General features: G+C 37.1%; 1 protein-coding gene across 6 annotated transcripts in view; it reads left to right on the top strand.

Annotated features, from left to right (window-relative positions):
- msrb3 (methionine sulfoxide reductase B3) overlaps positions 1-17,569 on the top strand; it is a 32,630-nt gene extending 15,061 nt beyond the window's left edge. For all 6 annotated transcript variants that reach the window (XM_066724176.1, XM_066724173.1, XM_066724172.1 and 3 more), the window contains 5 exons: positions 1,645-1,753; positions 3,655-3,732; positions 6,414-6,442; positions 15,559-15,656; positions 16,757-17,569. In XM_066724176.1, coding sequence (XP_066580273.1) covers positions 1,645-1,753; positions 3,655-3,732; positions 6,414-6,442; positions 15,559-15,656; positions 16,757-16,960 — 518 coding nt within the window. In that variant the 3' untranslated portion in view covers positions 16,961-17,569. The remainder of the gene's footprint in view (positions 1-1,644; positions 1,754-3,654; positions 3,733-6,413; positions 6,443-15,558; positions 15,657-16,756) is intronic.
- The last annotated feature ends 590 nt before the right edge of the window (positions 17,570-18,159 follow it).

The raw sequence follows: 18,159 nt of genomic DNA, 5'->3' as shown, positions 1-18,159 counted from the left end.
AACATTGTTTATAAATAAATGCATATCCATAGCTTGATTACCATTGTATTCACATAAAATTATATGGTAAGTACTAGTATCATGCGAATGTTAATTGTGTTGTGATTACCTGGCTAATTGCAGTCTAAATACCTCTTTAATTTGTCATTTAGTTCATTGTTAGTCCCTTAACTAACAAATTGCCTGTTTTTAGACATCAGTCATAATGTATACAACAGATTAATTACACACAGGATTAAATCCAAGGCTAAAAGCTGATCAAGAACATGTGTTTTGCTGGTGATAGACATTTAACTAAAATATTGCATTTGTTAAGTTATTAACCTCCATGTTTAATCTTATTGAAAACATTGATGATGATGACTGGAAAGAACACCTCAATAGAGTTTACAATAACAGTGCGGGACTAAGTTGTGTGTAAATCGGGCTCTTCCTTCCCCTTGTAGCTGAGGCCAATGCTTCATATGGATTTCAAAAACATGTGCATAGCCTCTAAAGAACCTTTAGGCTATATGGCAAATGGCTGTGTATCATCATAAACAATGGCACTGCATTTAGTGGTTGTCATATGATATGCTAGTATTAAAAACACATACAGGCAAATGTGTAGAATTGTGATTCGACCTAAATATCCTTGAAACATGATTATCACTATTAAGTCATTAACAATGTGTTTATTGGGAAGCATGTCAGTATCTGCATGCAGATCCAAATTCCACTGGTGTTAAACCTGCTAATCTACTGCTACTCTACAATGCTTTCTCCAGGGTATTGTGGTTAAAGTTGGTGTTGATAAGAAGGAAATGGATCCTCCATGAGGGAAAATGCCATTGCTCATAATTGACAAACTTAAGAATTTCATATTTACGCCTGCTTGTTCATAGGTCACTGAAGCAGACCACTGTCCTGAAGGGAAGGATTTTTCTGGGAAAAATAACTGGATATGGCATGCTTTACATTACATTTACTTTGTAATTTAAAACCAGGCAAGCTTCTGAAAAATAAAGTTTGCTAAGTTGTACAGCACAGGACTGTGGGACGTGGCCTGTGCCTGAAGCTATAAAGCACCTTTTTGTTGTAATAAATGAAAGAATTTGAAATTGGAATTATTCTGTATTGAAGGTGCTCTGTGGTATTGTTCAGTTTTTCTGTTTTGTTTTGGAAAAGAAATGCTGCTCATTTGAAAGGCTTTGGCTGCAGAACATCCTCACTTTCCCAGCACAGTGCAATAACTGCTGAGAGACTTGATTTATTTTCAGATTCTAAGCAGGAATCCATACCATTTCAAAGTATGATATTATTTTTATAATGACTTCAGTCCTAAATATGTTTATCTTACAGAAAAATGCACGTAACTAACCTAAACTAGATTTATGTGTCTTAACTTGCGTCTTTATTGGTATATTATTGTGATTCTTGCTTGGAATTGAATTTGGAAGCAAATGCTTTAGAATGAATGTGGCCTTGAAGTGGAATGTGTGTAGAGCCTAGTTGTTGATCCGAGTCCTTTTGAATTGAAGACCGCATCGGCCAGGGCTTGTCGACAAAAGCTGAAAGCTCTACAGTGGCCTCCAGCTCAAGCAATTCCTTAGGACACAAACTGAAACAAATCTCCCTTCTCCCATATCCTGCTTTATTTTTCAGGGTCATGTAGGGACAAAAAAAGCTGTAAGGTGGTCTTCTCACAGCAGGAGCTGCGGAAACGTCTGACACCGCTGCAATACCATGTTACTCAGGAGAAAGGCACTGAGAGGTAGGCGAGGCTGCTGGGGGGATCAACAGTGGTCAGTTTGAAGGCCTAGCACCCATGTCACTTCAGACTGTACCGTGTACAAATGGTTCTGAAGTTACAACACACATCTCTTTATAGAATCTATATGTTCAAATCTATATATTCATACTCAGCCACAGCTTCCACTTGGTAGGTTAAAACAAGGTTATGCTTGTGATTCCTTTCTTTTAAAGGAATGCTTTCCTTGTTTCTGATGAGAGCAGATGTCAGTCAGGTGTTTTTTTTTTGTTTTTTTTCCCTCTTTCGAGTTGGAAATTGTGGGAAGCCACACTGTTGTTGTCAGTGTTTATTTCACTGTTAGTTGTATCTCCCCTCTTCTCTGCTTTATTCATCAGCTTTTATAATACAAACGAGGGAAATCCCCATTTTTTTTTACTGTTTACTTTAAAACTGAAAACTCCAATGTCGGCAAAAGAAAACAAATACAAAGGGCAGAATTGCCTCTGCTAGGTTAGAAGTCATGTACATTTGGAGACATTTTAACTTTTTGCTGATTAAAACAAACAAGAAAAAAGCACACATTGTTTTTAGTGCCTTTTCCGAATAAGCACACTAAAAAAAATACACATGAAAAAAAAAATTAATGGCATCTGTCCAGCAAGTGGAACTTGAAGGTGTTCATTGTAAATTCAGAAATTGTGACTGCCAAAAATAAGAAGGAACGATAGTTTTGGGCCTTTTTTTTTTTTTTTTTTTTTTGGCAAAGCACATGTGGAGAAAGTATTTATTGGCTCATTTGCAGTAGGAATGTTAAAAATGCTCAATAACTGTTCTCACATGGCTGTAGTGTTTGGAAACTAGCCCTAAGAGCTGAATAAAGGAGTTTTTACTTCCAAGACTGTTTTTAGTAAGTAAAATCTAACCCCTCTCTGTAGATTCCAGCGCTGAGGGTACTTGCCAAGGCTTACCATTTTGGTGTTTAATTTATACTGTGGGCCTTGGCTTGTAGCCCTGGGTTACCTCTGATCCAGATTTATTAGTGATGTAACTGCTTGTTCCCTAATAAAGGCCTTGTTTTCTTTATTTCTGTTCTTCTTTTCTGCCACACGCTGGGTCCTAATTGTTTCAAACTTCAGTCTCACTGTTCTGGATTGATTTCTTGTATTTTCTTCATGTTAAAAATAAGTGGCCCTGAAGGAAAAGTGTCACCATCAAATAAGCTGTGAGTAGCACCTGGCCATTGTGCCTCGGCATAAACCCAGTCACTCCTTTTCTGTTTGGTTTGAAGGCAGTGGAATGATTTAATGCTTCAAACTTACCTAAGATTAGGTCATTTAAAAAAAATCCTTTTTATTAAGAAAAAGAGGGAGATCGTAAAAAGAGGCAAAAGCATAATAAAAGCAAGGTGCAGAACACACAGACTTTTTTGTTAAAATCATACAGCTGATTTATATTAACTATATTACCTTCCAGACTAAAAGACTGTTAATTTCCAAAATATTTTCCTAATGCGGCAGTTTCCTTGTCAAAAGTGAAAATGTGGAAAAATATGTATGCTGGTGGTCAAAATGATGGGGTCAGCTTATTGAAATGCTAATACAAATCTTAAGAATAAATGTAATTTATATGCAAATGTAATAACCACAAAAGAAAATGAAAGAGCGTATTTGATGACACGTTATTGCAAAGTTTTGACATGAAAACACCCCCTTCAGCATCATACCTGTATGCATTTGGACACACAACTTCAGCAGTGTCACCTGTCAAGCTCCGTTCATGTTAATGTCAGGAGAGACTTTTTTTCATTATTTTCGTATTTTAAGATAATGTTTGTATTATACTGATTGCTCCCATCCACACACTACCTGTTCACAGCACAGGAGATGCTACACCTGATGAAGTCTGTATGATTCTCTTCACAGTGCTTTCAAAGGAGAATTCACCAATCACAAAGAAGAGGGAACTTACACATGTGTTGTCTGTGGGACTCCCGTGTTCAAGTAAGTCACCAGGAAATTACGTTAATTATTTAAACAACGTGAGTGTTTTAAGACCATAATGAAGGAGAGCAGGACAGTGATATCCCCGCCTTTCAGTGTTTGCCTTCTTTTTGTTAAAATGAGTCCAAGTCAGGAGGCTGGAGAGGCAAGAGGTAAACTAGGGTCTTGCCAGCTTTCCTCTGCCAGTATGGAGTTTATGACATGATGTCTTTATAATGGAACGTAGTGGCTGTGGAATTAGTGGGGGCCTTCAATTTGTTTACCAGGCTGTTTGTATTACTTTTTTAAAGTATTTCAGCCCTCACAGAAGACAATTTCCCATTTTGCCAGTTACACAACGCCACAGATCAGATTGTTTCCACCAATAGATGTGATCTGTAGGACAGCCGAATTATTTGTCTCAAGCCAAGAAGACTTTTATTTCTTACTTTAAATCCTGTAACTCCCAATTGTTAGACCAGCAGTTTTTAACTTAACATCCCGAGGAAGGGACATTTCACCTTGGTGGTCTCAGATAACCTTCAAGATATAACGATGGAAAACACTTATTGACTTAAAAAAAATTAAATTACAGGCCAAGTTGAGTAACCGTTTAACTTCAAACTTCAAAACTGTGCCCTGCTTGACAAAATCAAACGTTTGCTGTCCAGCTGAGCTGCAACCTTTAATTCCACTGGGTTCTGATTACCTGACAACCATTTATGGGTGGCTAAACTGTGGCAGGAGATACAGGCATGCGAGGCGAGGGATGCAGGGATAACAAGTAGTGTGTTTTACTCAAGGGGGTGGAGGCTTTGTGGAGTTTTGTAACAGGTGCTTCATTATTGGCATGTCTGCTCCTGAACCAGTCCTCGCCATCATCACAGAGCATGAAGTGAAAGAATAGATGTTGTAGGAAGATAAAAGGTAAACTTTTTGGGGGGGGGCCGGAGAATGTGCTCCTTTGGCACAGTTGCTTCCCAGACCGTGATGAGAAAGTTCAGGGTGATCAAAACGAATTCTGCTCAATCCAGTCTTTTATATGCGGTTTCAAAAAGAATAAGGTATACTTTACCTCTGCCTTAGAACTGGCGTTGCACTGAAGAAATGAATAGGGCAACGTCTCGACATACGCCTTATCTTTATTGAGGCAGGAATTGTCATCTTACACTTGGAAACGAGGAGTTTTTTGAGCTTGAGCCCGGGCTTACAAAGGAAAGGCTTTTATAGTTAATTTCACCCGCAGGTCATGACTCATTGCCCCAGAAAGACATTCTTCTCTCTGCGCTAAACAGGACTAAAAGGTTCTAAACTCTGTCAGTCACCCATGTACAAGTACCCATGTTCCTGTATTGAATTGCTTGAGAGAGATAAAGAATGATAGTTACCTGCACACTAATACATAAACAGTCTCAACAGTTTCCAGCCCACGTGATGTATATTTAAACAATATTTCTTTCGCTTTTGTGTGTGTCTGTGTATTTACCAGAGAGCCATTACTATAATTCGTTGTGCATAAAAATGATCCGAAATGCATTTTGAAATATTATTAACTCTACTGTTTTTTTTTTTTGCATGATATGTTAACACATTCTCCCCTTGGGTTGAGCTCCCTCCCTTGAGCACATGCTCACTCAGTCTGCTTTAGTGGATGTGGATGAATAGGTTAAGGTGAAACTTGAATTTGGCATTATAAATTAGAGATAAAATTGACCAAAAAAATATAATGTCAGCCCCAGCCTTGAATAATTCGCTCTATCAGTCTCCTGAAACCTGATGTCCATTACTTGGTTTCAAACTCTTCAGTCTTGAGAGTCTCTGTTGTGTTTTTTTCAGCAGCTGTTTGAACTGAAATAGCTGTTAACCACCGCAATTGACAAACAAATTAGAAACAACAATGAAGAGGCACTCACTTCATCCGTATCAGAGGTGATGATATTACACACAAATGTGATTGTAAAAATCATGTCTTCCTGCGAATGAGACAATTGTGGAGGAAGTATGTCTCCGGGCACCCAATGCAGGGTTGAGCAGCGAGCTGCCTCTCAATAAAGTGTGGCTTGTTAATGCACAATGTATATCTCACTGGGGCATGCTCACTAATTGTTTCAAGAGGCAGATGCAGACAGCGCTGTATCGTAGCAGCCCGAATGGATAGAAACTAACTGGAAGGTTAATTCTACCTGACAGAACATCAGCCGCATCTTGAGAGTGATTACCCAACTGCAGTTTTCCCACAGCTCAATGGAGAGCTTCAAAGGGCCCTGAATTTACAACCAGTATTAACCAATATCAGAAACATGATGTTCCCACAAGAGCTGAATATGTTCTCTTTTCAAAATGCACAAATTGCCAGGTACTGTACTGTCTATGCTTTAAAGCAAAGAATAATCTACAATATTATTCACTTAAATGGTTTCTGTTGAATTGATTTTTTTTTTTGTGTGGTTTCCAATTGTCCTGTGTTTTGTGCTATAGTACATTTGGACAGTTTCTAAACACTGTTTGTTCCAATGCAAAATTAATCTGTTCATGCATTTGTTGGTGTTCACACTTTGTGTGCAAAATAAACAGCTCAAAGGAAATGCAGCCTTGAATAATCATTATTATCCTGTTTACAGTTGTTTCATTCACTAAAATCCCTGTTGAGATGCACACTGTATATGTTTTAATTGTCTTTTTCCCCCCTTACTTTCTTTCAGATCAGAAACTAAATTTGACTCTGGATCAGGTAAGCTTTCTTATGCATCAACATTCAAAAAATAGAATGAATAGGCCTGAAAGGAGGGAATGCTTTGACACAATACATATAGAGATATTTACTTCAACTAAACTGCAAATCATTAGCATGCAAAGAACCCCATATTCTCACACAATCAAAAAGTGATGCAAGTGCTGAATTGCTTAGGCAGAATAGTCTTTTTGTTTTAATTTGCAAGGATTATCAAAATACGGAAAATACAATTTCTTGTTCAACTTTCAATATTCTCAATTAATTTGGAGGCTACTGTTCAAGGCTCTGTAGTACAATGCAGCTGTATTGTCCTTAAATACATTGCAGCACAAACAAATGTGAGAAACACCTGGCAAGCTATATTTAGATTGCCACTGCAACATACTTATTATAAACTCATCTGCAAGTTCGTTTTTTTGACTTCCCCTTGCAGATGGTCATATATTCATCAGTGTGATGTGTTGTACGTCAGTTTTCTCTGGTTTGAACCCCAGCACTTTTTCCTGTTTTTGGGAAGGAGCCTTGGAATCCTCTCAGTTGAAGAAATGCCTATTTTTCTGATTTTATTCTGATGATGCATTGTTTCCTAAGCTGAATATGAGAAGGATTTTTTTTTTTTTTTTTTTCCTGGAGTCTAAGTAACCAACTCAAGAGTGTTTGGGACTTGTTTGCCACTGACCTTTAAAACCTGTATATAGAAAAATAAGATCTGGACGTTTTCAGTTGTCTATTTTATTTTGCAACAATGATCTTATCAGAAACGGGCTAAAGAACGGATTTAGCTGAACTGTTTTCTCTTACCTACATCAGGGAAATGCTTACCATCTCTCATTTACACCTCTCGTCACACCGAACAGGAAAAGATATGTATCTGCTGACATTTGTTTTATTTCAGTTCCTTAATTCAGCGTATACTCTTTGACACCTTTGTTGTGGGGGTCTTTTTTCTCCATGTCATACTGTGAACATGGTCTTTATGATGTAAAAACTAAATATAAACAAAAACAGGAGTAAGAAGTTATAAGATTTCATGCTCAGTCTAATAGTGCCACAGATAACAAACCACATGAATTAACCTTACCCACACCCCCACCCTTGCCATTTCTCAGGAGGGCCTCAGCCCTGACCTTGAATGACTGCTCTGTGCAGGCATGAACGGCCTGTCAGGTCTCCTTTCTCATTCCGACTTCAGCCTCACTCCATACTAATTGGAAATTTGTGCTCACTGAGAAAACCACATGATATGGCATGGTGCGCCCTCATTGAAAGGTAACTTTAATTTAGAGACTAGCAGAATAGTAGCCGCAACAATCAAAATGCAATTAAAAGATAAATCGATGAAAAGAACAAATGATATGATTAATTGCGTTGCGTCAATCAACCAAAACTCATTCAGTTGTTCATCTTCCATTTCATCCACTTTTCAATATTGATTTGACGGTCCAATACTTAAACCTGCAATGCACTTATTATCCAACAGCCAACTTAAAAAATTGAAAAAACAAACAAACGATAAAGGTAGGTTATTTTCTGTTGTCTGAAAGGTCTCGTAGACTGCATAACTTTTTTTTTTTCCAAATATTATTTATTCAAATAGTTATTTTAATATTTTATTTAAGCCCATTAATATTTTGTTTGTGCAAATATTGCCCCTTTTGCTTCAGGGTGCCAGGTACAATCATGGAAAAGTGTATTTTGTTGAATATCTCCCTGTTGATCCCCTCAAATCTGTGTTCAGTGTTTCCTGTTTAATAATTGTACAAGAGCTATCCTTCAGTGTGAAGTATAGCCTCTGCAGTGGAAGAATAGTAACCATAACAAAATGCCACCTCAAGTACTTGTGTTCACTGCAATGCATTCAATATTTGTAAAGATTAAAGCCATGCAACATCTTTGATAACACACGTACAAATGGGCAGGTGTCTCTTCTTTTATACAAAGAAGAGTATTGATAATTAGGAGTTCATTAATGATGGGATAATATTATTTGAAACCAAGCATTCCTGCAAATCCCATTTCGTGAGTACAGGTTGTTCCAGGGGTGTTTAGATGGGGATTGGGACACAGATTTATCAATTAAAGTGTATGTGAACTGCCATGCGAAATGTAAAGATGTTCACTTGAAATTAAATCAACCATTTTGCAGCTTTATCAGAGCACAAGCTTATAGTTTTGTAAACTATATACAGGCTGTTTTGATTAAAATGATCAATGGCTTCCAAGGCCATGCATCTACATAGCCCAATGATGAGAACATTTGCTTTTATCTGGCCTCTTTATTTTACACTAAGGAAAATAAAACATGACCTTAAAAGCCTTTTTATGGTTGATTGCAAGGACGAGTGTATATGCAGGGAGATGGCTAATGGGGTACAGGAACAAAGTAACAAATTTACTTTATGGTTATTAATCTCTGTGTGTTACACCACTGTTTTCAGAGCCCTACACTGTGAAATAATGGACGACTTAAGGAGATTAAAATATTTCTAGAAAGTAGTTTTAATGAACACTATCTGGGATTCAGTGATTCATTTATTGGCTGTAAACAGGAGAATTCTGTCATTTATAATCCTGAGGAATTTGTAAAATCTTAATTGCTACTTTTTTCCAACATCAAACATGATTATGATTTCATCTTTTTAGTAATTATAAAATAACAAAGCAATTGTGAAATACTGTGTTGTCAATGTTTTTACAAAGTTAGTCTGGAAGTTGTCTTATATTATCAGTGCATTATTACGCATACTTTTATTTAATTTCGTATTTGTAACATTTTTGTAATAATGAATCTGTTCTATTTGTGTTCCTTGTTATAGTGTCCATGGTAGTTAACTGTTAAATTAAAATTATTCCTGAGAAATCATCTTAAAACTATTTTCCAAAATACCTTCTCCTGTACAATTTTTCACAAAGAGTGTGAGATCATTTCAGAAGCTGTTTTCACTGGATTATCGTGATATAGGCAATAACAGTAAACAACCCGAGACTGACGTGCAACTAATATCTGCAACTTGTAGTGCACTGCATTTTGAGTTCATTTTGTTATGTAGTTATCAGTATCCAATAAACTATTAAGGTTAATTGAGACATTGAAACGCACACTTTTTTTAATTGCTGAATTATTCAGTTATTATGTTATGTTTTTGAATTGTTGGTGCGAGCCTGCCAAGCAACTTTGCACGATTCCAATAGCATGTGTGATGTGTTATTTTTAGTGAAGGTATTGTAAATTACTTTCCTAATTACATTCCTAAAATGGAGAAAATAAGATAAGTTTAACATAAATCATTGCACACAATGTCAGCCCTTCAGTGTGAAGTCATTGCTGAAATATGATTTCAAATAGCTTATAGCCAGGCTACTGTGCCTGGCATTTCAGAGTTGCTTGTAGGGGAGTCTGTTCTTGTTTGAAGTTGTATTACTTAATTATTAATGTACTTAAGCATTTATGTATCACTGCACCATATTAAGTACTGGAGAGAAGGGCGGTGAATGAAAATGTTCAGTTTTACAAGCTGCAAAGAGAGAGACACTCCCTTTCCTTAAGATGCAGTAATGCGATAAACCTTAAAAGAATAACAAGCACACTTGTATTTTGTTTTAAAGATGTACAAATATAATCATTCAGAGCAGCGGAAATGTGTTATGCTGATGGTACTCATACTACTATTATCACTACCTTTAACATTATTATTATTAATTAAACTTCATGGTTACGTTGTTGTATGGCCTGTAGCTTTTCACTTTCATGCCGATTAAATGTATTGTTCAAGCAATACAAATAGGATGAAGGACAGGTCTTTTAAGTGCAAACGTAGGTATTATTTTCGTGGTTGAAAAAGGCCCCAAATATGTGGGTTTTTGGTCTTGAAACTGCTTTGGTGCACCCTGGGCATCTTTAATGAATGTTGTGCCAGTGCACTGATTCCTTTTGTGTTTTTTTTTTTGTAATCAATAAATGAATGCGTACATAAACAATAACAATTACTGGCATACCTTGATGGTCAAAGCAGATGATATGTATCTGAGCGCAACCTGCCTCTTGACTTTCTTGCATCACTTCTTTGATGTTCAAACTTGGCCACTTTTAAAGCCCTGTGATGGAGTTGTCTGCCTTTTCCACGGCTCAGGAGTGAGAATGTCGATGCCTGTAGGAAGTGTAAGCCACATGCGTGAAGGATTGCTTGGTGGATTATATGAGCCCATTTTCAGCTGCCGCTTTGCAGGGGGATTTTGACAGCTCTTATACATCCCACATTCTCTTGTCTGTGTTGTATAAACATTTACTATTTTAAGTGGAGCCCGTAATCTAACAAAAATAAATATGTGGATCTGAAACTGCTATAGACTAAATTAAAGAAAGAAAGGAAGGAGGAAAAAAAAACTAGACATAGATCCTTTTTTGACTCCGTTCTAATATACCATTAAATATGAATATATAAATCAATCCTGCTAAATGGCTGTGTGTAGAAGAGCTGCTATAGATTGTTTTAAGGAAATGGCCTGTGTGATAACTATTGAGTCTGCAATGGAGGTTATAAAGATGCAAAAACCAGGGTTCCTACACTTAGTCATGGTTCCACTAATGCTAAATATAATTATTCTTCATCTCCATCTTTGTTTTTAAGTATTTTACCACGCAACATTATTTCCTACGGATTTCCTGCATGTAAAGATCCTCACACTCAAATTGACACATAACATTCAATTCAAAAGCTCTCCTGTGCGTATATACCACGCTTCCCACTTGCTTTTACTTGGTGAAGCCAAACAACAGCATATATAAAAATCAAATAATATCCATTGTGATTAAAGCTTCTCAGACACTTATATTACAAAATGTAAAGCATTAGATAACTATTGAAATTTTGTTGTATTCATGCATTCCTTGCTAAAGTTATATAGATACAATAAGTCACTTTTTTTTTTTTTAAAGGAAACCTGTTTTCCACATTTTTTTTTTTTTTAGTTTTATCGTTTCTTCACACAAAGCTCTAAATATTCATTTCCAGTTAAGTGTTGTGATATGCTTCAGTTGAATCTTGTCTCTTCCTTTAACAACATGAAAGGATATTTGCATGTGCTATATTACAGTTATTTGCTATATATATTGCAGAAACATACATGTGCACACACAAATTGGATCTAAGCCTAAAATTCCAGATGTTTCTTCGTTTTTTTTTTTTTTTTTTTCTTTAAGTACTAGTCTAAAAATAAAAGGCTCAATATTAGGCAAGTCGAGTTTGCACCAAGAACTGAAACCAGCCTCAGATTTGTTCAATTTCCTGTTATGTTTAAGCTATCCTATACTGCACATACATTTTTACCGAAACACTTGCACTGTGATAATGCTTCATTAGATTAGTTTAGTAACTATCCATGGAGATTTTCATCTTCTGAGTCATAGAATTCTTCTATTCCCTGAAGAATGTCCCGCGTCTGAGTGGAATTTCATTTCTTTGTAGTTGTAGCCAGAGTCCTTGAAGCAGTCACTTTGTCAATGACCATGTTCTCAGGGTCTACATGCAATACCTGGGGAGCCAGGTCACACACACTGCCTCTTGATTTTCAACAAAATCTATCCCTTCCAGACCCGACTGTACTCATTTCATTATGAAATTATTTTTACCGTTTTAAAGTTGGAAGACCTCACACCCCTCTCCCATTTCAGGAAGCTGGCATTTTCTGTGTCTGGTTGTTTAATCTTTTAGACTTTTTTTAAAGCACCCCCATGTGTGTAGTTTGCTATTCTTTTTTTTTTTTCTACTTACATTGAATTCAAGCTACTTAGTGTGTGTCTATGCTTTCCTGTTTGTGTGCAGCACAGAGACCTAACCCCATCAGGTTTTCATCTCTCACTTGGAGAAGAGGAAAAGGATATAGAGTTACCAGTATATGGGACCATTTAGCAATTAATGAGAAAATGCCATTGGATATCTTTTTGGGGTGAAATTCAGGATAAAGCAAAGAATCAGAAACCCTGTGGTCCTGATTTAAAGTTCTTATTTTATTTTATAAATAAGTTGGGTATGTGTGTGTTTTAAATGAGCGTGGTGAAGCAGAGAAGGCGGGTTGGGGATGGATATGTGTGTGTGTGTGTGTGTTTTTGGGGGGATAGCCAGAAATTCTTCATGAAAATAGAGGTTTCGATAGCATATCTTTGACAGTGGTTTGGCCATATGTTTAGAGTTTAGGAAACTGTGTGTGTTTCCAGTCACCCAGTAGTCTAGGGCTGACCGTGAATTCTGAGGAATGATTTATTGAATGTTTTGATTGTTGCAGAGGCACTCAAATCCAGACACGGATTCCTAAGCAGTACAGGTTTGTTTTCACCTAAATGGAAAAAAAAAAAAAACTTGACTTTTTATTTGTTTATTTTCCAGGCTATTTTTTTGAGATGCAGCCAGGGTTTGTTGGTTTGTGCTTTTTATATATAAAGTAGGGGAACTGTTCATGTCTTTTTGAGAGATCTGTGAAAATGTGTGGTCTCTTCTCACTTACCAATCGTAAAGCCTTCTAATATGAAATGAAAAAGGGTTATTCTTGATTTATATCCATTCAGACAATCAGATTTGGCACCACATTAATCCAAAACACCACCTTTTGTTTCTATGAGAAGGATTGGTACAGGTCTTCATCTGTCGGAGAAACCACGAATGAGACCACCCATGTACTATACTGTGTTTTGGTTTTGGTTTTCTTTAGCAATGGCAAAATATTCTTATTATGACTTAGGTGTTTCATATATATATATTTTTTTTTTTACTTCGGCTGATGTAATTTTCTTAGTGTGTTGATACCAGTTGATCTGTAGTGTGTTAAACCACCTTAAACATGTATTCTCTGCAGTGCAAAGCAAGAAAATAATACTAATGAGATATTCTAATGTCAGAAACAAACCCAAAAGATGGGAATGTTTTCTTGTATCTCGAGGAAGCTTATATTTTGATCTTTTATAACTGAAGAAACATTACTGATGCTGCTTTACATATTATGGACAGCACTGCATTTATTTAACATGAAAATCTCTGGTAGAAGCCGGTAGAAAATAAATCTAAATTAAACTTGCATTTGCCTTTTTACATGTGTTGATTTTGATAAAAACACATACTTGGTGCTGCTATGGATTGGGTTAGGCGATGATGTCATTTGACCTGCCTTCATCTGTGGCCCAGTGCTGCAGAAGATCTTGTGCACTTGAATCTTGGAATTGGCAGACAGACAGCATGCAGTATTGCATCTGGATTTATAAGAAATACTGTAGCTTACCATGCCATATTTAGTCAGTATGAGACCCTAATGTATGTGGGCTACCTTCTGCAGTTTTTTGTATTGCTTATGTTATGTCTCCTCAGGAGGACTTGCCATGACACGTGCTTGTGTTTTAGAGTAAGACTTGAAGACTCGGCAGTGGGAGACGAAGTCTGAGTGCTACTCTGTCCAATGACAATGCAGCACACAGGCCTTTGAAGTCTTTTAATGAAAATGTGAGATTTGTTTTGAATTTAAACATTGGATAATGGCAATGGTAGATGTAAAATGTGAAGAACACCTCAAAAAAGGCTTTAGCAAATATGTACTTTTTTTTTTTCCAACTTTAACATGAATACCTATGTATCAGAAACCCTTGTGAACCTTATAAGTTAAAACTGAATTCACTTTGTAAGTAGGGCGGAAAACAATCTATTCAAATCAAATTCCACTGAGTATTAATGTTGGTAATTCAGCTCCTTACTAGGCAGTGTGCAGGCACAACAGAGACCACACATTCTCCCATCTTTTCCTCAGCCCCATTGTGAGGTCAGACTACATCTGGTGTTACAGTGGGCAGAAATAGGACTGTCACACTGCACCTGTATACAGCTGGCACACATTGAGGCCAGCGACGGCACACTTCCTCTGGATTCCTCACAGGACCTTCCTGCTTCTGCCCCAGCTGTGCGCCACAGTTCGGTGTGATTGTTGGCTCCTCTGGGGTGAAACTAAGGAGCGCATTGTTACAAAAATAAAAAATAAACACACACAAGGCTACATACAATTTAGATTTTTCTGCTTTAAAAATGATTGTCCTCATACCTGTTTTGTCTTGTATGTTAGTGTATAGCAATCCATTTTATCTTTGACTTTGATTTGTAACAGAAAGTGCCTGTAGGGGGTGCTGCTCCCCTGAAAGCAGTACTAATTGTTTTATTTTGTTTTCCCAGCATCATGCAACAAGTTAGAACATTCTCACCTGTATTTTATTCATACTTAGTTATGCAACCCTTGAAATGGACAAGAAATGTTGTAAACATTTGTTTTTAATTAAAGAAGGGCATTCTATACTGCAATCTGATTGTGAGCTATAATTTTTACTTTAAAAGTAAAATGAGAGAGATGTCTGGGAGGGGTGGGGGTGGAGTGAGGTTAGGGGGGAGACAACTGAAAGTCTTTCAAGCACCATTGGAATGAGCTGGAAAAATAAACTATGTAAACTGGCTCTGCAGCCAAAAAGAAAGAGGAACTTGTCCAAAACCCTCCACATTGAGTGAGCGAGTACGCCGCCAAGAAATAGTAGAGGGAATCCTGCCCCTGCATGTTTTTAATCATTTCTTTATACTGTGGTTTCCACCTACCAATGGCATCGCTCTGTGTGCAGTCACGGGTGAGAGATTGTGGAGTTCAGCCTGTTACATCAGAACTGTCTGAAATGTACCATGCATGCTCCAAAACAAGCTGGAGTCTGGAGCACAGAAACCTTTTTCCCTCAATAGAAGCTTCCTTTTTGTATTCAACGTAGTCTATGAATTACTGAAAGACTTTTTTCAGTCTTTCCTTGAGCACATTCCTAATCACAGTTATCAGGACTGCCCATCAGGAGCATGCTGTAGTATGAACACCATCTCATCCCAAGATAGATTTTTATGAGTTTAAAGGTACTTCATTTTTAACCTGTGGCTAGCTTATACTTTTACGTTTGATTCCAGTAATTAATCTCATGAGGTTTAACATTCACAAATATTTAGTGGTGTGCTGTTAAAGTGGCCATATTGGAGTTTACTATTAAAACAAAACTGAAAAGAAAAATTACATGGTTCCTGATCTCCCTGTGGTTGTACTCTTTCATTTCCTAGGATGGCCTTCTTTCTTTGAGTTGATCAAACAAGATGCAGTCTCCCAGACAGATGACTTCTCTTTTGGGATGCATAGAGTTGAGACCAGTTGCAGTCAGGTATGTTCATTTTGTACAACTACAGTAAATGAAATGGCAAAGTGTGCAATACATTTGAACCATTATCACGTTTGCTTTACTTTTGCTATATTTCTAAATATTAACTTTTTAAAGAAAACTGCTTAGCACTCTCTAACCAACACCTCACTTCACACCCAGCCAACATAAATGGTTACTTGACATCTCTTCAGTATTTTTATAAAACTTGCTTCTGCAAGTCAGAGGAGGAAGGTGTCAGATGAAAAAGGTAGGGTGAAAGGACTGCTATAGTATGTGTAACTCAAACATACACAGAGCTCACTTGCCCTCATTCTTTCAGTTTGTAATGTTAAGAAAACCAAACCAAACAAAAAGTATAAATCCAAATTCAAAGTGTATAGAAAAATGTATTATACCTTTACAAAAGTTGTAATTATAACTATGCCTACATGTGTTGCTGCAACTATATGAGTAAAGTGTATTTAATTTTCCTTTTCTTCGTTCTACATTTGAAATTACTTGGCATTTGCCTTTCATTTGACATCATGCTCTTTTATTGCTTTGTCTGAAGAATAACAAAATCCAGACAAAGTAATTATTTTATCTTTTCCAAGAGCTGAGGAAATTAAGTTTGCAGTGGGGGCTGTGTGTTCGTGTTCACAGTCTTCAAAAGCTTTCCAAAAAAGCAAATGTTGTACTGTCCTCAGCGCTCCTGAGAGGTGGTTTACACACTGGCCTTTAGCACTGTGCAGGTACAGACAACTCCAGCACAGCTATCCTATAGAGTGCTGTTTGCTACAAGGCGCTCTAGATCATTTAGTTTGCTGCAAGAAATTCCACTTGTTGCCGGTTTTCCAGACTTCATACTAGGTTGTTATTGATATATGTATCTACATGTGTAAGACTGAATACTATTATCCAGTGTTGGGGATTGTTATTAGTGAAGGGCACCTCTTCCGTTGGTGCATAGTGTGCGGTTAAATATCAGTCGTGTGTATGTGAAGGGTGGCTCAGCTAGGGATCCACATGTGGAAGCTGACCGTCTTGATTCTTTCAAAATATACAATTACAATACAAAAATACTGTATAAAACAGGAAATCTGTGTTATGTTTCATTTTAGTGTGGGGCACATCTGGGACATCTCTTTGATGATGGCCCACCTCCGACTGGTAAGCGATATTGTATCAACTCAGCCTCCCTAGCCTTCCAGGCCAAGGCACAGGCCGCCTCCGCCTCTGAAGAGGGCGCAGGGAAGGCGGAGGGTGGGGGGACAAAGAGCAGCCCCCCAGGTGAGACAGCGGCTTCCGGAAAGACTGAGCTTTAAGCCGTGCTACAGTGGACCCCTGAACAAAGTGCAGCTTCCCATCAGCCCTAGTGGTGGCCATCGATACTGAGCAGGTGGTGCCAGACATCCACAAGAGCAAGTCTCCACAGACAAGGATTACCAGAAGAAAACAACTGTATTATTTGCAATATGCATATCATTTTAAAAATATTTTTTGTAGTGAAAATGCTGTTAAATTTTAAATATTTAACTTTGGCTTTTGGGTAATACATATACATATATATTAATACATGTCTTTGTCCGAAGAATAATGAAACTTGGTTGTCTGTTCAAAAATATCTAGGTATAATTTGTTACAATTCCATGTCATTTTTGAAGTGATACTTGATACTGAGAGTATGAACATCTATGCAAGTACATTCTGAGCGGTTTAATGAACATCAAGTAGAAAACAATGCATCCTGGGAACAGATGGGACAGATGACATATGGTCACACAAAGCGTAAATGCAACTTGGCCTTTAAAGGATATTTTTTCTCCTTGTGGATTGATTCCTCTTGTTATGTTTTGAATATTTTCCCTATTTTGAATCCCTGACAGAGTATAAGAAATAGCCTTGTACTTAAATAAAACTCAAGACTGTTGATACATTTGACTTCCTTCTTCATTTCATCCTTTAAACATGTTAGAGATCTCATAATAGGATATTTAAATGTACATTCCTAAAAAAATATTTATGGCGTTCTTCGCAGTTACATGTCATCCTAAGATTCTGTTACTTTCCATTTTAGTTTATTTTTTAGCAACATTTTCAAGACTGAAATTTGCTGTCAGTCTTCAATTTGCAAGAAATATAATCAGATGTCAGTAGAAGATATGAACTGTGATCTATATGGCTAAGAACAGGCAGAATCACATTTCAGAGTCTGCATAGCTTTCAGCATTTATATTGAAACTTTCAATACAAATTGCTTTTTTTTTTAAGACAGGGAGAACGCATACTAGTGACGGAAGGTATTAAGAGCAGGATTAGAAATGTAGGGGAAAAAGTATAATCTAATTATACAAATATGGGCAGATGTTCAAATACCCTACAAATGTGTGCAAACACTGCGAGTTAGCTTGAGCTGTAAGAAATTAGCAGTTATTATACTGCAAGGCTCTGAACGTGAATGGATTTAATTAACTTCTAACTGCCATTTATTCACACCTTGGGATCGGGAACCGCTTTAGATATG

The sequence above is a fragment of the Amia ocellicauda genome, chromosome 15 (assembly GCF_036373705.1).
Source record: "Amia ocellicauda isolate fAmiCal2 chromosome 15, fAmiCal2.hap1, whole genome shotgun sequence".
NCBI classification, from domain to species: Eukaryota; Metazoa; Chordata; class Actinopteri; order Amiiformes; family Amiidae; genus Amia; species Amia ocellicauda.
Note: the sequence above shows the minus strand (reverse complement) of the source record. Positions and strands in the feature narration are given on the sequence as shown.